Below are 19692 nucleotides of genomic sequence, written 5' to 3'. Positions count from 1 at the left end.
ACAATTGGACGCGCTCTGCTTCCAGCTAGGCGAGACTTTCGACGAAGAGGAGCTCGCTGTCGCCGCTGCGAGTCTCGCAGACCCTCAGACCGGACTCATCCACTTTGCCACTTTCCTGCTGTGGTGGGTCAGCGAGTAACCAAGAGCTGGATCAAAGAGTAGGAAGCAGTCTACACGGATATAATACACTCGAGTGCTTCATTATTCTTCAGCTCTTTGTCTACTTGATCCGCGTGGGTGACGCTGCTGGAGCTGCAGCGAGAGCTTGAGCCACGACCTTCCTGATACTCAGAGCTCGAGTGATGAGTTCACGTCGCTTGGCGCGTGAGTGGAGCAGCAAGTTCCGTTCATGAAGGCGACGCAGCTTTTCAGGCGCTTCAGAGAGCTCGGGGTTGCCGCTCAAGTCGATGACCCGCAGCTTGGGCAGGACGTCGGTCGTTGTCGGGTCGATCAAACGCAGTCGATTGTCCGCTAGCAGCAGCACCTGCAGCTTCCGTAGTCCAGCTCCGACCGGCAGCTTCTCGTCCAAGTTGTCGAACGATATCTTCTCAATGAGGTTTCCTCGCGCGTCCAGCTCTTCGAGTGCATCGTGTCGCTCGAATGTCGCGATCGAAAGCTCGCCCAGACGGTTGTGCGCGACGTTGAGACGCTGAAGGTAGCGCAACGCACCGATAGAACTCGCTGGCAGCTCCTCGAGGGCGTTTTCGCTTGCATTTAAGCTTGAAAGCTGTGGGAACGCCCGAGCTAAGCCGTCAGGTAGGGAGCGCAGTGCGTTCCGACGGATATTCAGGTGGCTGAGGCGTGGGAAGCGTTGCGCTAGTTCATCTAGCGGTGGAAGCTCAGTCAATCGGAGAGACGACAGGTCCAACGTAGCGCCATTGGACTGAGCTAGGCTCGCAGCGTACCGCTCTTCGAGAGCTGTAGCTTGTGCTACCTCGGGTTGCTGCATTGTTTCAGTGTGACAACGTGAGGAGAAGTGCAAACGTGTGTGTGTTCCTGTATTTATAGGGGATAACACATCCAAGGCCCGATGCCACCTAAAGCGTTTTCTGGAAACGAACGAGCTTGAAGGAGCTGTGCTGCTTCTCGCTCTCCTTCTGCTCGGTATACCCGAGAGCGCGGTACAGTTGCTGAGTTCCTTCCATGGCGCCGATCGTCTCGAGACGAATCTCCTTCAACGCGCCGCAAGATGCCACGAACGCCTCGACAGTTCTCACCAAGGCCGAAGCCACGCCACGACGACGAACTGCGGGGGAGACGCTCAGTCGGCAAAGCTCTGCGGTTTGCTGGCCTTCGTCAGTCGTCAGCGGCTTGACACCCACGCAGCCTACAACTTCACCACCAACTTCAGCAACCCAGAAGCCGCTCGTCATAAGGCCTGCACCATTGGGAGTCTGGAAGGCTTGCTGCACGTCGAACATGTCTCCGCTGGGACCTCTAAGGCGATTCGCGACGAATTGACGCACCGCTCGGGACCCCTTAGCAAACTCCAGGTGCGTGCTCTCAAACAGCGAGCGCACGGTGGCCAGGTCATCGTGTTGGAACGATCGGATAATCATCACCTCCGGTTGCTTGTGTTGCTGCGCGGCGCTAGCTGTCAAGAGGTATCGGTGCTGCTGCTCGCGGGTAACAAACCGTGAGGTCCACTGGAGGCCGTCCGTATCTTGGTCCTTGCAGTTGTCGGCGAGGTAAATCGCGTAGTGGGCGTTGCAGAGCGTCCCGTCGACGAACTCGTCGAACGGTTCCAGTGTTGCCAGTCTGCGCTTCTCGTCTGCGGTTGTACAGGCTGCGAAGACACCGTTCATGTCCAGAATGCGGCACCGTTGCCAGTGAACAAGAGCAAGCAGACGCCGAGCGTGATCAGCCGCAGTCCGGAAGCCTCGCGCGCCGCGAAGCGCGCAGCCCTTTACCGCAAAGTATCGCTGCAGCGTCGATCCGAACGCACTGGTGTCTCCTGTGGATTTCTCGTTGGAATCGGCGGCAGGCTTGTCATCACTCTCTTCACTTGCTTGGAGTCCAATGGGGTCGTACAGTGCCATGGAGCTGTTCGGGAAGGCTTCAGCGACCCAGCGAAGGAGCGCCGTGCCTTTGTCCGGCGCCAGATACGACTATCAAACACAATGTCAGTCAGACAACCATCAACACCTACAACACTCAAACCAAAGTCCGCCTTACCACAACGCATTCAGCGAGAACAAGCGTGGGCAGACTACGATCCACCCCAGCAGCACTAAGTGTAGCGTCCAGTCTCTCCTTGTCGCCGAGATCACACGAGATCAACGAATACCCAGCAGACGGCACTCGGCACTGCCACGCCACTTTCCCATCATCAACGGACGCGACAGACAGATCATCCGTGTCCTTCGGGAACAGACCTGCGCGAATGTCGTCGTCGTTCAGAAGCTTCGTCTTCGCCCTCACGATGGCGTCACAGTCCACCTCCACGAAGGAAATTTTCCCAGCAAACGCGCGCTGCTCCAGGAGACGGAAGAACAGCGTGTCGAAGCCGGCACCCAACGAAACGATGTTCACTTCAGCGGATGTTGCATCTAAATTCCACCAAAGCCGCCAAAATGTCAGTTAACGATGAACCAAAACCCCGCAACTACGGCGAAACTCACGCTGCGACAGGAAGAGCTCAACACAACGAGTGATAGCTACGTGCCGCAAGTAATATCCACGATGGATCTGCAGCCATCAGCGTCGAAATCAAGTCATGTTAGCTCCCGGAAACCATAATTTCGAGGTTAAACCTCCTCCAGAGGCCCATATTCGTACCAGAGGTATGCGGCGCGTGGGTTTCTCTACGAAGAAGCGCAGAAATGGGTCCTCGAAGTAGCCGAGCGTCACTGCGGAGCTGTATCAAAGGACACAGGGAGGAATGATACACTGACTTTAGCGACAATTGATGGCGGCTGTGATGCGGTTCACGACTCGTGAAAAGCACTGGGTGATAGTCTGACGCGTGAAGAAACGTACAGCTTGCACTTGACGGCGTCAAAGGCCGTCTCCGTGACGTTATGGTCGCTCGTGCCGCGCCACTCCGCGGTCGACGGCGACGCCATGGCCAGCAGAATGTGGAGTATACGATGTATACGGATATACTATTTGATGTGAATCACATAATAGCACAAGTCACATGTTGCTCACACGTCACATGGTATGGGCGGGGATGACGCCCCACTGACTGCTCAATCGGTTTGGCACCAGCTGGAGGCTCTCAGCCAAGCGAGCGTGCTACAGCTATCGGCGCAGAGTCATCGGCTTGTGAGACTTTCAAATATGTCGGGACCATTTCGCAGACAAGTGAGGTCGAATACGACAACACCCACAAGTCTCGTACACGACGGTAGAAGAACAACTTTCGCTACTTGGAGCACTCACCTAAGGTGAGTCACCTGACAAATTGGCTGGGCTTACGTGTTGATCGAAGTCGCCGCGTGCTTTGCGGGATCCCGGATGGCGCTTGGATAGACCCGTTGGAGCCACTCCGCAAGTATCACCAGGTGCAGGAGTCCGCGTGGTAAACACTGCAAACGCGTCCACAGTGACGCCTCCACGGCTCCGCTCCACTCGAATCCCCGCCAAACCTCTCCGCTCGCAGGTTCGTACCTGGATTCAGTGTCGCACGCTCTGCTCTTCGATAGTCGTGACTCCGGGTCAAGTAGCTCACGATCAATTGCCAATTCAAGACTCACTTTTCGTTTTACCCCAAAGCGAGAAACCAACTCCAAGACTCAAGTCTCGAGCGAACGAACTGCCAGGATCATGCGCGTGAACGCTCTTCTGATGGCCGCTGCTGCGGTAGCAGCACCGGTGTTTTCGTCGGCGGTAACACCACTGTCGGGTACTACAAGTACCAGAACATCCGCTTCGCCGCCGTACCGACCGGTGATCTGCGTTTCGCCGCGCCGGAGCTGCCGCCTCAAGAGAACGAGACCAACACGGGAACGAACCTCGCCGACGCCGACGTCGACTGCTCTTCCACTGAAGACTGTCTGTACCTGGATGTGTGGACCCCCGCCAACGCCACGAACCTCCCCGTAATGGTGTGGACCTACGGCGGTGGCTTCTCCGCTGGTTCCAAGTCGCAAAACACCCCCGAGGGGCTCTTCGACTTGAGCCAAGGCTTCGTGTTCGTGGCCTACAACTACCGTCTGGGCATCACTGGTCTTGGCAATGGCCCAACGTACCAGCACGAAGGCGGCGCAGCCAACCTGGTGGTCTGGGACTCCACGCGCGCGTTCGAGTGGGCCAAGACGTACATTGGCAACTTCGGTGGCAACCCGAACGACCTCACCGCTGTCGGGTTTTCGGCCGGTGGCTCGCAGGCCATGTTCCAGATGACGCGCTTTGGCGGCAACGCCCCGCAGCTCTTTGAGAAGGCGTACATCATGTCGCCGGGCTACGTCCCGGGCGCTGGCCACCACCATGCCAGAACGTGTCGTCGGCTGTGGGCTGCGATGGCGGACACCTTGACTGCCTGCGCGAGGTGGACTTCAGCACGCTCCAGGATGCTGCCAGTGACGTCGTGTCCGACTACACGTACCAGTACCAGCCCCGCGTGGACGGCTACATCATCCCAGACACGTACGAGGCCAGTCTGTACCAGGGCCACTTCAACTTCTCCGGTCCGTGCGTGATCTCACACGAGCAGGACGAGGCCAACAGCCAGGCGTACTCGGGCGTGGACGACGCCGACGACATCCCCACGATGCTTCGCGTCTTCTTCCCGTCCATTACCGACGACGTCATTGACGAGCTGCTGGAGCTCTACCCGGAGGACGACTACACGAGCGCTGGGCTTCGCTTCGCTGACATGAAGCAATCCCTCGACTTGACGGCCAAGAACTTGGCGCTCACGAACGCTCTGAAGAATGAGACCTGGAACGCCGAGGTGGCGCTTGGCACGGCCACGCATGGAGCCGACCAGAGCTACTACTGGTACAACACGTACACGCTGTCCACGAGCTCCAGCACCTCGCGTCGTGCTCAGGCTACAGAATCGGCTAACTCGTACTACGCTAGCGTTTCTGCTGGCAGCGAGGCTACGGGGAGTGCGGCGATGGGTAGCTCTGTCGGCGGCATGGGCAGCTCCACGGGCATGGGCATGGGCGGTGGTGCTGGTGGTGGTGCCGGCGGCGACTCGTCGGTGAACTCGACCGTCGCCATTATGATGCAGAAGTACCTGCTGTCCTTCGTGATCACGGGCAACCCGAACACGATGTGGCCCAACGACAAGATCTACTGGCCGCAGTACAACGAGTCGAGCGTGGGCACGGAGATCGTCTTCAACGACACGTTCACGGTTGCCGACGACGACCTCGCCAATGCGAAGAGCCTCTTCTGGAACAAGGCGCTGTGGTACCAAGCAGGTGAACAGTGTTCACTGAACACTGGGCGTCACTTTGAGCCATACCGGTACATTTTTGTTAGCTCGTAGCGTGAACGAGTGACAGCCTTTCCCGAAGGCATCTAAAATGGATACCATCTTTTGTGAAAGCATGGCTACACTCTTATCGACCATGATTGGCCAGGTCACTTCAACTTCAACATGCCAAGTAACGGTCACGGAGCCTTGCAGGCAGAGAATGCTGCACGTTGCAGCATTCTCTCGACAAATAGCACCATGCTGCATGCCGGTATTACATGTAGTTTCCCACGTCTTGAAAATATCAGTGCGTGTAGTCTGAGAGGAAGACTCGTGAGCTCATACTTCTGGGGCCACCAAGAGTATGTACGGGATAGAGGTTCGATGCAGGCGCAAACACTAGTGAGCTGCAGTTGCCCTGCAATGCTACACAAGTCAGTAGGAGTTGTGGCTTCCGACCTGTGCCACCGGCGCAAAACTGAAGCCGTTGAACTACGTACAGGTATCAGGTCAGGACTGGGATTCATTCAGGAGAGCCGGCGGCGTGCCAAATTCGCGATGTGCCATGCAATTTGCGACAGCTCGACAGCTACAAGGGCAGCTCGCGCGAACTCACAATGGTCTCGACCGGGCTACACAAATTCGAGGCCAGCTCGACGAGCAGTGCCGCCACCAGAGACGGAAACGCAAAGGTCACTACCCCTCAAGTCAACTCGGCGTTTATCCAGCATCCACCACTGGCTGGGAACCAGCCGCGACGCCCAGGGGCAAGACAAGTTCACGGAGCTTGGCGACCCCACGACCATGATCAGCGCGATGACGAGCGCGTGCCCAGCGTATGCACCCTCTAACGATGACCATCGCCCGAACCCGGTGTTGATTGGCGAAAGCTCCAGAGACAAAGACAGGATCTCAATTTCCACCTCAATTCCGGCACCGCTTCCTTCGAACTTGAGAGCTCGCTGCGTCGCAGGACCCCTCGGGTCCCATTCTCAGTCTCCAGCCTTCCCACTCATTCCCGATTCTGCAGCGCTACAGCGCTCAGTGGCTGCAGTCTGCGCTGCGCTGCCGCCTTGCACTCCCGCCTGGAATAGTCGGCGCGCGATCTCGCCAGCGAGAGCGTTAAGAAACGGCCGCGCGCAGCGGATTTCCGCCCAGATTTGAACCGTCTCCGCCGCCGCCGCCGCCGCCATCGTCTCCATCAGTCCGCATTCCTCCTCCCCGTGCCCCCACAGCCAGCACCGTCGTCATGTTCCAGTTCTACTCGTCGGACGGCCCGAAATTCGGCGAAGAAGCGGCCGAGATCGAGCGATTCCGCGCGCGTCACCGCCGTCTGTGTCGCGGCCAGCAGCCGGACGCGACGCCCAGCCCGCAGGTCGAGGACCTGGACGTGGAGGACGGACGCACCCGCAAGATCTCGGCCAAGTGGCGGCAACAGCAGCAGCAACAGCAGCACCAGGTGCCTCCGGTCAGCAGCAACCAGTTCGACGACGCCAGCTGGGCGACGGACGCCGAGATGCACGTGGGCTTCAACGCCTTCGACTTCTCGACGGCACCCGAAGCCTTCTACGAGTCAGAGCAGCAGCAGCAGCAGCAAGAGGAGAGCAACGCGCCGTCGTGTCAGGAAAACCAGGTAGAGCAGGAGCAGGACGATGCTGCCTTCAAGAGCGCCAGCCTGTGGGAACGGAGGTTTCCGGGCGTCCGAAAGCCTGGTGGACCCATTCGACAATTGCCCACGCTTGGACAGGACGCGCTGTGGGGAGGACCCGTGCACTACGCCTCGCAAGAAGCGCAGCGACGAGCACTCTACTACCAGCCGCAGTACTACGCGTGAGGGTAGAGTACTCTCCTTGTCTGCATGGAGCTCTTCATCGCCAGAAGTGTACTATTAGATCAAATGAAATTCGGCGAAGACAGTCTAAAGGTACGATGCATTCAATCACTTGCGGCAGCATTTCTCTTCGTTGCCGGCATTACGACCTTAGTGGACTTGACTACAAGAAGCTTACGGCACTTCGGCGCTGCTGACGAGCACGGGCTGGTGGCGATGCATCACCGACGCGAGGTACACGATGAGAAGCAGCAAGAACGCAATGACGGCGTGACGCGGGTCCTCCTGCACCCACGCGAGCAGCGAGCCGTCCTTCTCGACCAGTTCCTGGTCGCTATCGTACCCGTCGACATCTTCGTCGTCCAGGTCATCATCGTTCGGGGTCAGGTTGGCCACTGCGGCAGCGTTCCCATGGGACTTACGGTCGGTGGCAGTTGAATCGTGGCCGACGCTCGAGCGTTGCTCGCTGTTGAGCGCGCTGGCCGTCGAGCCACTCCTGCCGACTCTGTTGGGCAGCAGCTCGCGGGTGCTGCTGCTACGTCGTCGCAACTGGGAAAAGTTGGCGTCCCAGGACGACCAATTGTCCGTCGGGCCCGCATGGCGCCGCACTTTGCTCGCGTCGATGAGCGATTCCAGCCACTCCTCGCCTTCGTAGATGGTTTCCGTGCGCAACGCCAGAATCTCGCCGTTTGGTTTGATGATCGCAATACGAATGCTGTCGTTCTCGCCCTTTTCCCACGCGAACCGAGCGACATCGGGGCCGCTGTTTGCCGTGATCTCTACGACCTCGCAGCGAGTCAACTCCATCATGTCACGGTACTTGCGCGAGCGTTTGTGTGAGTAGTACGAGAACAGAGTTCCATCCAGCCGGCACCAGCGCTTGGACCAACGCGACGGCACCATTGTGACCTCCTTAGAGCTGCCAAGTCCCAAGGTCTTCTGTGTCTTGCGCTTCTCAAACGAAATCGACAGATACCCGACCTTCACTCGGTTCTCTGGCTTCTGGCGCTTGTAGTTCTCCCGCAACGCCTGAATTTCATCGTGGTAGGTGTGCACAAGGTCATCGCGCGCGAGGTCGAGGAGACTCGGCACGCGTTCCATCAGTTGAGTCCGAGCCGATGGATCCATGGCGTGAAAGCCAAAGATGAGACTTTCCAAAGCCAAATGGAACGGCGGAGGAGGCAGCGCCATCTCTAGCTCGGTGTTGCCACGGAAGCTGGTCACATGGGACAGAGTGCTTTCGGCGGACGATCCAGAACGAGAGGTGGTTGTCGCCGTCGAGTCCGTGCCCCCAGTAGCGTGAACAGTAACCTCCTCAAAAGAGGAGGCTACAGAAGTAGTAGAAACAACGGAGTGGCTGTGCTTCTTGTCGTCCTTGAAGGACCCGCGCTTCTTCACACGCAGAACCATTTTGCCTTCAGGGTCGATGGAGAACCGAGCTTCATCCTTCGGGCACAGCTCGAGCTGCTGATGCTGCTCCTGAGGGTGCGCTTTGTCCCACAAAGACACCATACTATCCAGCGGCGTCTTGATATCCTCAAACGAGTTCGCAAGCGAGCGGAAGCGCATATCGAAATACTCGAGCAGGACACGCAGCTTCACCTTGATGTCCACTTTGAATACCAAGTGCTTTTGGAACTTGCCAGCCGAGAATCGATGGAAGTAGTCGGTATCCTGGACAATGCTACCAAGGGACAATCCCTTGTACTTCAGAAGGCTTTCGCTGAGAGCACCAGGATCCACATACAAGCCCACCGTGAATCGATATTGGTGGGAAGCGTAAGGCTGGTCGAACTCATCCGGCGACACCGAGAACTGGTGCGACCATGTTCCAAGCAACGCGCTGCCGTCCACGACCAAGTCCCCGTTGAACATAACGCTGCTGTCTCGGTCCACCATCGGACCAAAGTGTACCATGAGACTGCGACTCTCACGGCGCAGCATCTCAAGTTCCTGCTCATCATACTCAGCCCACTCATCCTTGGTCGAAGGCTGCCGGTGCATCTTCGGGGGGCCAGTGTGGCTGTGCTTCCTCGCCCTACTGGTTTTACGAGGCTTCGACACGGGGGCGGTGTCTTCGGCCTTCATCTCATCATCCGGTTTCTCCTCGGTCTTCTTAACCTCTTGGTCTTCCGATTCATGGTGAGACTGATGAGACTGGTGAGACTGACGGTTGTTATCGTCGTGACCCTGTTCAGCAGTACCGAAAAGGTCTTCCGCCTCGCTATCGTCTTCGTCGTCGTCGTCATCGTCATCATCATCGTCGTCTTCGTCATCGTCAGACTCGGAGTCGTCTTCGTCTTCGTCTTCGCTATCCATCCCTTGGATCCGTTCATGCAAACTGCCGAAGATTTCGTCTTGAGCGTCCAGCACCTCTCCGCCCCACAGCGATGGCAACCGTTCAATGAGTCCACGCTTCGCATCGTGCTGAATGGAGTTGCTGTCGAAGAAGAGAGCCTGGATGCACTTGCAAAGCGCATGCGATGCGATCGGCGGGTACAGTTGTCCGCGCAGTCGGTACTCAAAGCGGTCGTCCTCGTGTATCCGCATGACCATGGATTCCGCCTTTTTCAACGACTTCTCAATGAATCCGAGAAACGTCTGCAGCGCAGCAGCATTGGGACCCATACGCGGAGCCAACTCGTCGCGCAGCAGGGCTGTCAACACCGACTTGGACACGCGCTTCCTTGCTGTGACCACGAAACTGCGTCGGAATGTCGTATGGAAGAGAATGTGGTCGTAAAACTGCTGATCACCGTGCAGAGTCTTGGCTACCCGACCGTGAAACTTCTCAAGCTCCTTCCCCGCCGTCTCGGGGTCGATGTACATGCCCACAGCCAAGATACGCTCGTCCGTCCAGCCCATGCGTCGCACGATGGGGCCAACACCCACCAGCAGATCTCCATTAGCCAAACTCGGCGGGAACGTGATCCTCGAGTACATTTCCTTCAAGGGCCCGTAGGTCATCCGGGACTCGAGGATCGGGATCACGTCTTCTCCGAACGAGTCGCGCTTCAAGTTGCCTACGTGCTCGTTGTCCAGGAGGTTGTGCGCCATCACAGGCGTCGAGTGGCCGCCTCCTTCTCCAACCTCGCCGCTCTCCCCGTTCGCCAGCGAGCTGTTCTGGTGCACCAGCAAGTTGCTGGCGCTGCTGTCATGGTCGATTCCGTCGTCGCCCATGTCGGGGATGGGGAGGTACGTGGGTCGGGCCCTGCGCTCCGCCTTGTTGTCCGCGGGCGCCTGCTCCACGCTGGCGTGGAACACGTCGCAGAAGACGTCGATCCACTGGTGTCGCTCGCGCTCCGTGGCCGCGGCCAGCGTGAGCTTGGTGTCCTTGATGAAGAGCAGGAAGCCGAACGGCTTGGGCTCGCTGATCATGCGGATGGTGATGGGCGTGTGGGGCGACAGCGGGATGTCGCCCTTGCGGTTGCCCTTCTCGCTGAAGTACTGCAGCCGCGTGCGCTCCAGCACGAAGTCGCGCCACTTCCACGTGAACAGGCGGCGGTCGCGGCGCATGAGCTTGCCGAGCAGCAGCACGCCACCGCTGGCTCCCGCCCCAGCTCCAGCTCCGGCTCCAGCACCGGGGGCGACAGCAGCGCTGCTGCCTGCGGTGGCGTTGACTGCGTGCAGTGGGGGCGTGGCCGGCGTCATCTGTGGCGTGTTGAAGGCCGAGGAGGGGCCCGTGGACGCCGCGAAGCCCGAGGAGGAGGACGAGACCATTTGGTCGAAGACTGCAGAGGCCGAGAGCGAGTGCGGCGCGTCGCCAGGGTCCGTGGGGCGCCTCATGTTGTCGCTGCTGCTGCTGCTGTGAGCCCTCTTGGTCTTCGTGCAGTCGCGCGCGTCTTGTACCGAGAGCAAAGAGGAAGTGGAGCGACCGACGGCGTGGCAAAGGCGATTCCGCGACCGACCCCAAGTCTGACTGTGCGATATCAAATCAAGCCGGACATAGTGCGTACACACGTGTTCGTATGGGCCGTAAAGTGTGTGGACCACTTCACAAACCACCATCACTCGGGGCCATCACTCGGGGACAGTGCGCACTTTGAATTTCATCAGGACATGGCGGAGCAGACGCCGTCGCGCTACTCGTTCCTGGAGATCAAGGAGGCGCAGCGCGTGTGCGGCGAGAAGATGGCGCAGGCGGCGCTGGAGGAGTGCGGGTCGGCGTCCAAGGCGCAGCAGCAGATCTTCCGCGCGCACGTGAGCGACCTCTGCGCCACGGTCTTCGCGGCCGCGCTGCGCAAGTACAACCCGGAGGACAAACGTAATGCATACTATAAGCAAGATAAACAGGAGTGATGGTCACTCCTATTTTGGTACAATGTTGCAGAGGAGGTGGCGCCCTTGGACGAGAAGACGGCGGCCAAGCTCAAGGAGATGGAGGCCAAGCTCAAGGAGAAGGAGGCGGCGGTCAAGAAGCTCCGCGAACGAGTACGGAGAGATGATAGTATACTAACTATGGTAGTAATTGGCGGCTGATGAGAGTGATATTTCTTGCTGCAGGTGCCGAGGATGGCGGCGGCCAATGCGCGTCGGGAGCTGGCCAAGGCTCGAAAGCGCCACGCTCAAGTGCTCGTGACGTACGTTGGCTGAAGCGCTGCTTTTGTAGACTGGAAAGGGGCTGACGTGGGTGTTGTTGCTCCTGCAGGGAGCCGGAGCCGACGGAGGACCTGGGTGTTGAGCTCACGGGGGAGCAGCTGGAGGCGTTGAAGGCGGCGTATGTGAAGGTAGGCTCGGCCCTGGGTGTGTGTTGCACTGGGGAGGTGGTGGGATATTGACGTCGGGTGTTTTGTGATTGGTGGCAGACGGCGTCTTCCATTGCGATCACCAGCGCCAAGCTCTCGCAAGTCATGAGTCAGACGACCGAGACGATCAGCATTGTAGGAATTGGAGCTGCTGGTTTTGGACGGAGACGGGGTTAGTATGTGCTGACAGTTAGTTGTGCGTGTAGGTGGAGCGTGCGATGAAGAGGCCAAAGACGGAGGTGGATATTGCCATGGAGAACAGTCCCGTCAAGGCGAGGGCACTTTTGAACGAGCAGGTATGGGTACTGTATTATTCAGACTGGGGTTGTGCGCTTCCACTGACCGGTTGGTTGCTGTTCGATGTTCACAGGAAATGGACAGCCTGCAGCAGACACCTCCTCTTCGCACACGCCTCGCGCTACAGCTCAGCGCTTCGAAAAACGTGTAGTTTATTTTTTCATATATTCCTATCGCTGAACCTGGCAATACACGATGGTTTTACTTTGATCTGTCCGGTCACTTTTGCTTGCAGGTCTTCGATTCTGTCCTTCGGCGTCATCAGTTGGACGACAATTGCTGGCACGCATGGTAGGTACATCTTCTCACTTTTATCTGCAAACGCGAGTCCAGACCACGTTTGCTGGTCAACATACGAGAGGTCTGGAACGAGCTGGTAGTGATAACCACATGCGGGACGAGAATTCAGCCTGTTGAATTGGTATCCTTTGAGGCTACTGTATCGCCGATGTATCCTCCAACGTTTGGGTGCTGCGCTTCCCAACGCCAGGCTTGCCCAATCACACTGGTCTCTTCCGTGACCAACGCACTTGGAACCGTCATTTCTTCCAACAAGAAACGGGAAATCATACTGGAGCAGGAGCAGCATGCGGTTTCCCACCATTTGATTCAGATCTGGAGCTGGAACGACTCGGTACTTCCCTGGGGTGGCCGGGATCGTCGGCATATTCATCGGTTCTTGCTGCTTTTAAGTTGTGTGCGTTCTCCTGCGAATTTCAGATCTGGATCCATCCATCACAGGGCCATTGCATTGCACCCAAGGATTTGACTAGTTTTGACGACCTTTGCGTTTTTGACACATAACGGTAGTGTACTCCCTAACGCTGACATGTTAGTTGCTATACATGTTAGCTAACTGTTAGTTAGTGTCTAGTATTTTGAGCTAACATGTTAGTAGCGTTAGAGCAAAAGTATGGAGAAGAGTATATGTTTGCACGGAAGGCAGCCGAGAAGGGCGATGTATCAAACTGAACACAACTACAAAACCCTCAAAACTAAGAATTTACCATCCAATCTATAATACTTTGAAGAATCTGCTAACATAGGGAAACATTTGCTGGGTGGAGCTCACATGGGAGGCTGGCACACCACTTATCAGCGCAGACGATGACCGATTTTAAGAGTGAAGACGACTCAGGTGCCTCCTACCTATGTCAAAGTCCCAGTGCAATATAGACACCCAGACCAGCTAGTAAATACGCTTTCGTACAGATTACTAAGTAATCTCCTCATGTACCCATTTCCTCCAAAATACAGTGTAGCTAACATGTGTAGTTTTCAACTAACTGTTAGTTAGTGTCCAGTAGAATCAGTTAACATGTTAGTGGAGTACACTACATAACGGTCAACGTTTTTCAGTTGCTTGAGGCAAGTTTTTTCTGTGAATCGAGTCATTGTTACAAGAGCTTTTTTGATATAACGCGAAAACGATGAGGTAAGGCTGCTGCGGTTTGTTTATAGTCGCCACAGTTCTCCACTCAACAACAACCATTCTTCGTCGGATTAAGCTTCAACTGTTGGCCATTTTGGTGGGGATGTTGTGTGTGTTTGTGCGTGGTCATCGATAACACATCTATCTTAACTGCAGTACCCATGAAGAAGTGGAAAATCCTGTTTTGTTGATACATCCAGGTTTCCTTTGATGATGAAACCAAAAAAAAGGTGTTTATACCGAACTTGAGAAGGATTGAACTTTCTTGTTCGTTGCTCTTTGATCAGTTTAAACCTTTATTTTTAGAGAAAACTATAAAACTAGGGCTACGCATAGGCTGGGATAGCAAATTTACGGGGGCAGCCAGAACTTTCACCACAGCAGTAGTATTACGACGACTATCAAGGCGTGCGAGCGCAACCTCAAAGCTTAACTACTCGTCGCCTCTCTTGCCTAGCAAGTGAGACGAAGAACTATCAGCTTCATGGGCGACCTTTATGAGAAACCTGGAGCATTGAATATCTTGTATCATAGTTAACGTTGCGTTTTGTTTTCTTTGCATTGTTTGTACCCTGAAAATTATCTGTAGACCACGACTTCTAGCGCCAAGATGCGCGCCGTATACCCCCCCCAGCTGTAATACCGCCGCACGTAGCGGTCGTGGGGCCATTAACGTAGTCGTAAGCTTTGAAATTTAAGGATTTCTAAAAAAAATAGTCTGCTCAATGTCAAAGCTTGATATAATTGAGGGCTATACTACAGACATGGAGTAAGTGTCTCCTGCGGTCACACATTCGGTCTTGTAGCTACTGCATTTGTACTTCGTAGTTAAAACTCGTGTTGTCCTCATACCGCTCCAAACTTACCAGACAGTATCTACTTGTCAGATCGCGTTACCAGGCAGATGCTGCGGCTGCGAAGCAGGCGCAGGAGACGCCAATGGGTAATGATAAAAAGCCTGCTATAAACTAAAAACAAAACAACTACAGATACGGTCAAAAGACCCCTATCCTAGCCATTGCGGGGCCCTAGTGCGGAGCTCCGACCCCACCGCTACCTCCGACAGTGATGAAGGCTCCAATTAGCCCTCCTCCACCCCCGCCGCCCCCCATGTCCCCGCCCAAGAAGCACGTGTCTCCGGATTACAGAATGCGGCACTCGTTTAACAAGCCGACTAAGCCGAATGGCGACCTGAACAGCAGCAACGGCAGCACCAAGAAAGCACCAGGTCTGAACCGGCCTTCTGCGTCCCCCACCGAGGGGTCCTACTTGGGGTGGCTAGGTACGTAGGCCGGCTGCTTGGTTTAGTGGTAGAATGTGAAATTGCACAATAGCTGTAGTCCCATGGCGCCTATCAGCGAGACCGAGGTAGACACGGCCTGCGACGTCAACTACAACAGTCAGCCGAAACCACGTCTCGAATTCAGCGTCGTAGTGAACCTGATAGTGGCGAATTATGGCGAAAAACGCGCGACCATGTTAGTGTAGGGAACTTGTGGCTGTACTGAGCAATAGTTCGCGAGATAAAGGAAAAGCAGGGGGATAGGTACGTACGTAGGTGCCGGTTGCTTTAGAATGCGAATGGCTGAAGTCAAGTGACTCGATATCGGACTCAGTTACCAGCTCCAGTTACCGGGTCACCAGGAGAAAGACAGCCAGTGACAAAGGACCACGATACCGGCCTCAGTTTACTGGCTTCAGTTACCGAGGCGCGAATTAACCCGATTTGGGCTGCCTAGCAGCATGACCTATCGGCCACTGCTATCCCAGAAAAATGCCATGATGGATACACATTCAACAAGTAAACTGCTACGGACTAGAAACTTTCGAAAGATCGAATTCAATTGAAGTCCAAGTTGAAATCAGTTTTCGGAACTGGACGATCGAGCCCCGGAAGGGGCTGAGCTGTTGGGCTTAGTCGAGTCACCAGTCCACATTGTAGCGTTCGATTGAACAAGCTAAAGGCTTCTGTCAAGGGAGTTTATTATGCGCAACGGCTCTGGGCGCCGTTGGGCGGCTTGTACCGAGGGTGATCCGATCACCGACATCGTTAGCGTGCTTGTTTGCACTTTTAGGGCAACTTGTTTCCGTACCCCGGCTACTAAAATGTCACGGGCAGTCAGAAACTTGATGATGTTCCTCGAAGACGAGCGCAAGAACAAGATGGACAAAAGAATGCGACGCAGTTTGAACGAAAAGTAGATTATGGGTTGCATGTTATGGAAGCCCGCGCACCCAGAGCTTGAAGCAAACATGCACTGTTGGCGGAACGTGAGGATGCTTCGCTGGTCCATCGCAACGGCATTTGTTGTGGTCAGGAAGCCCATCCGCAAGGTAGTGAACCGTGCTGTCGCACAATCCATCGTAGTTTTTTTTAATTATATTTTTCGATTCCTCCAAGGCCGGCTAAACTTCCTCCACTAGTAGCAGAAGACATCTCGCTTAGCGCCGCGCGAAACTGAAGGAGTTGACCAACTCCTCCATTGCAAGTACAGCGCAAAACTCAATTAAGGAGGCACGATTCACGAGCTGTATGTTCTGGCTAAGAACCCAACTGGCTGGACAGCGTGAAGCAACATTTGTGTGGCATTTTAAAAGTTTCCCCTCGTTTTTACTTCAACAAGAACTGCAAATCTCTGGGCCTCTTGGCCCGGGTCCCCTAATACCAACAGTGATCCAACCAATGCATCCCGGAGTCCGCCTCCATTGAAAGTGGTACAGCACTGGTACACGACTCAAATGGCCAGAAGACGTTGAAGTCGACTGCGTTGAAAGCGGTACCGCACCTGGTACAGTCAACTTGCCAGAAGCACGCCATGCTCATGGGGACAAACGGATTTTTCTCTCGGGGTATTCGAGTGCAATGGCCAGGTATGTGAGGCGTGCTGCGTTCGTCTTCGTCGGTGAGCTTCACTCTGCTTTTTGCGCCCTCAAACAAAGTTCGAATCAAACCGAACGAAGCGTCAACTACACCAACCAACGGCAACTCCGACACGCATGACCATCACCAAGGTCGTCACGAGCGACCTGTTTGAAACGGGCCCAGCGAACCAGCGTCGATTGATTCGCATGAACCAGCGCTTTTCGGGGTGTGGTGACAACAGGAACCGGAAGTCGTCGAGGATCGGATGGTGGACGACCGAAGAGCACGACAAGTTCCTCGAGGCCATGGAGCTGCATCCATTAGGTCCATGGAAGAAGATCGCGCAGCAAATTGGCAGCAGGACCACTCGTCAGGTCATGACCCACGCGCAAAAGTACCGACAACGTATCAAGCGACGCGAAACCCGCAAGACTCGAGGCAAATGTGAACAATTGAAGAAAGGCAACACCGCTACTTCCAAGAGTGAGAACCGTGACGTCATTCACGAAGTCGCAGTAGACGACGAACCCCTGAATTTGTTGCTGCAGCTGGAGGTGATCGCGTTGGAACCGCTGCCCCTCGAGACGACCGAGTCGCTGGCTGAAGAGGTCTCTGCAGCCGACGTCCTGCTTTTTGACGAACTCCAGCACCTGCTTGATTCTGGCATTGGCAGGGATTCGAGGGCTATGGAGCTCGAGTGTATCGATTGTGACGAGCTGGTTGAGGTGCTATTGGTCCCGGCGATCAATTAGGAGTCCGTGAACATGTAGCGCTGACCATCTTCACACTGTACTCTGATCATCTTCACACTGTGATTCTGTTGTTGCGCATTGTTGGCTGTAATCGTCCAATATAACCATGGGTTTGGTAACTTGCTTTTGTGCTCGACAAGTTTGGAGCAGGCGTGAAACTAACAGACACCTCTTTCACCTCATGGTGTGCACCAAGGAGAGGGCACCTCAACGACAAGTTGCCAAGCCTCAAGAGCTTCGAGGAAGCCCCAGCGGTGCTGCCACTTTCCTTACGCTTCTGGTGGTGGTGCTTGGGCTAGACGTGCTGTTGACTTCTGGAGCAAAGGCTGTGCTACCCCTGATGGCCTTTATCGAAACATATCCGACTCGGTTCGCGGCGTTTTATCAGCCCAAGGTAGAAATGTTGGCAGCAATGGTGCAGGATCTTTTCGACGGACTGGAGATTTCGGCGCAATTGAGCGAGGCTTGGGACTTCACTGCTGCGCTGGTCACCCTTGTGTGCGCGCATCAGGTCATCGAGTCCGCGAGAACCACAGTCGCAAGTAGATTAAGGACTTCCACCGAAACAACCTCCGACCAACCCTCGAGCAACCTGTAACGCAGTCAAGACTCGCCATGTCCACAGTCGTTTTCATTGATACTTGCAATATTTCCACGGTACGTCACGCCTTACACGTTCAAAACCTCGACGACTCTTACAACACCCGTCGTCTTTCCTACTCCTCAATTACCGCTCCACCTCTGTAGATCTGCAAGAAGAGCCCCATGACGACAAATCCCAGCGAGATAAACGCGTAGGCGACAAGCACGATGAGCGAGCTCGGCAGAGGCTTCAACAGCATCAGCACGATCCTCAGCCCCGAGTTAGTGTACGGCATGTAGCGCTGGGGTGCGTCGAACAACGCGTACTTGATGAGCACGCTCTTCTTGTGAGAGAACGCGTCGAACGAGTACTTGCCGTGGTACGAGCCCATGCCAGAGGACCCCACGCCACCGAACGGCAGATTCATATTCACCGACTGCATGATGCTGTCGTTTACGCACGCGCTGCCGGAGCTGGTCTCGGCCAAGACGCGCGTGCGCACCTTGTAATCCGACGAGTACAGATACAGCGCCAGGGGCTTCTCGCGTTCGTTCACGAAGTCAATGGCTTCATCCAGCGAGTCGTAGTACACTATCGGTAACAAGGGGCTCAACACCTCCTCCTGCATGACAGCGCTGCGCGTGAACGCCTCCACGTCCTTCTTGAAATTCAGCAGCGTCGGCGCCACGAACTGGTCCTCTCGGTCTTTAGCGCCGCCAAACACGACGTACTCTGCGTCTCTCTCCAAGAACGCTGCAGCACGATCAAAGGCCTTGGGCGAGATGAGTCGTCCGTACGACGCGCTCTTCTGCGCGTCCTCTCCGAAGAACGCGGCGATCTCTCGTTGAATAGCGGCCACCAGCTCGTCGCCCACCTTGGCGCTCACCAGCACGTAGTCCGGACGGAGACACGTCTGTCCCGCGTTCATGAAGGCCGCCCACGTGATGCGTCTCGCCGTGACAGCCACGTCGCAAGTCTCGTCGACAATGGTCGGGGACTTCCCGCCGAGCTCCAGGATCGTCGGGGTCAGCGTCTTGGCCGCAGCTTCGGCGACGATCTTGCCGATGGTGACGCCGCCCGTGCAGAGGATCAGGTCGAACTTCTGCGCCAGCGCGGCCTGCGTCGCCGGGATGCCGCCGTGCACCACGCGCACGAAGCGCGGGTCCATGTACGAGGTCACGAGCTTGAGCAGCAGCTCGCTGGTGTGCACGCACGTGTCGTGCGAGGGCAGTCGCAGCAGGACGCAGTTGCCGGCGCTGATGGCGCCCACCAGCGGCCACAGCGAGAGCTGCACCGGGTAGTTCCACGTCGACATGATGCACACGACGCCCAGCGGCTCGCGCTGGACGTACGAGCGACCCGGGAGGTTGGCCACGTTGGTCCACACGCGCTCGGGCGCCGCCCAGTCCTCCAGCTCCTCCTCGTGCAGCGAGATCTCGCCGCGCACGGGCGCCAGCTCGGAGATGAGCGTCTCGGCCGGCGGCTTGCGCAGGTCGTGGTACAAAGCGTCCTGCAGCTCGCGCACGTTCTCGGCCAGCATGCGCCGCAGCTGCTTGAGCTGCGCCAGCCGCGTCTTGAGGTCGCGCGTGGCGCCGCTGCGGAACGACGCGCGCAGAGCGGCCACGGAGGACGCGACGGCCTCGGCCGAGGTGGGAGGGACGCGCGTGGTGCTGTCGGCCATGGGGAGGGCGAATTAAAGAGTGTGGACGATGTGGGGAGCAGCTCCGACGGAACTTCAACCACGTCACCACGCAATGCTGCTCTGCGGTACATGGATGGATACATGTATCGATTTCGACGGGATGTGTACCTACCAAT

General features: G+C 56.3%; 6 protein-coding genes across 6 annotated transcripts; 2 read left to right on the top strand and 4 right to left on the bottom strand.

Moving 5' to 3' along the window:
- Window positions 1-220: 220 nt before the first annotated feature.
- PHYSODRAFT_325527 (hypothetical protein) lies at window positions 221-949 on the bottom strand (the record flags this gene model as incomplete). Its single annotated transcript, XM_009521401.1, has 1 exon — window positions 221-949. The coding sequence occupies one exon, from the start codon at window positions 947-949 to the stop codon at window positions 221-223; it is 729 nt and encodes a 242-aa protein (XP_009519696.1).
- Window positions 950-986: 37 nt separating this feature from the next.
- PHYSODRAFT_539513 (hypothetical protein) lies at window positions 987-3065 on the bottom strand (the record flags this gene model as incomplete). The annotated part of the gene is made up of 7 exons (XM_009521400.1): window positions 987-1571; window positions 1632-1879; window positions 2288-2307; window positions 2372-2549; window positions 2622-2688; window positions 2779-2857; window positions 2980-3065. 7 exons carry the CDS (start codon window positions 3063-3065, stop codon window positions 1038-1040), a joined length of 1212 nt encoding a protein of 403 aa, XP_009519695.1. The 3' UTR covers window positions 987-1037.
- A 703-nt stretch (window positions 3066-3768) lies between these two features.
- PHYSODRAFT_260287 (hypothetical protein) lies at window positions 3769-5456 on the top strand (the record flags this gene model as incomplete). The annotated part of the gene is made up of 4 exons (XM_009521399.1): window positions 3769-3831; window positions 3858-4409; window positions 4439-5375; window positions 5437-5456. The coding sequence occupies 4 exons, from the start codon at window positions 3769-3771 to the stop codon at window positions 5454-5456; spliced, it is 1572 nt and encodes a 523-aa protein (XP_009519694.1).
- A 1596-nt stretch (window positions 5457-7052) lies between these two features.
- PHYSODRAFT_284916 (hypothetical protein) lies at window positions 7053-11896 on the bottom strand. Its single transcript, XM_009521398.1, has one exon. It carries the CDS (start codon window positions 10986-10988, stop codon window positions 7377-7379), a length of 3612 nt encoding a protein of 1203 aa, XP_009519693.1. The 5' UTR covers window positions 10989-11896; the 3' UTR covers window positions 7053-7376.
- A 4777-nt stretch (window positions 11897-16673) lies between these two features.
- On the top strand, window positions 16674-16961 carry PHYSODRAFT_387245 (hypothetical protein; the record flags this gene model as incomplete). Its single annotated transcript, XM_009521397.1, has 1 exon — window positions 16674-16961. A coding segment is annotated over one exon (288 nt), but the record flags the coding sequence as incomplete, so codon positions are not given.
- Window positions 16962-17945: 984 nt separating this feature from the next.
- PHYSODRAFT_556984 (hypothetical protein) lies at window positions 17946-19555 on the bottom strand (the record flags this gene model as incomplete). Its single annotated transcript, XM_009521396.1, has 1 exon — window positions 17946-19555. One exon carries the CDS (start codon window positions 19553-19555, stop codon window positions 18008-18010), a length of 1548 nt encoding a protein of 515 aa, XP_009519691.1. The 3' UTR covers window positions 17946-18007.
- Between the last annotated feature and the right edge of the window lie 137 nt (window positions 19556-19692).

This window comes from Phytophthora sojae (genome assembly GCF_000149755.1).
Source record: "Phytophthora sojae unplaced genomic scaffold PHYSOscaffold_2, whole genome shotgun sequence".
In the NCBI taxonomy this organism is placed as follows: Eukaryota; Oomycota; class Peronosporomycetes; order Peronosporales; family Peronosporaceae; genus Phytophthora; species Phytophthora sojae.
Note: the sequence above shows the minus strand (reverse complement) of the source record. Positions and strands in the feature narration are given on the sequence as shown.

Bases quoted from the DNA above. Each gene is read 5' to 3' on its own strand.
- PHYSODRAFT_284916 (XM_009521398.1), bottom strand. From the start codon at position 10,988: ATGAGGCGCCCCACGGACCCTGGCGACGCGCCGCACTCGCTCTCGGCC.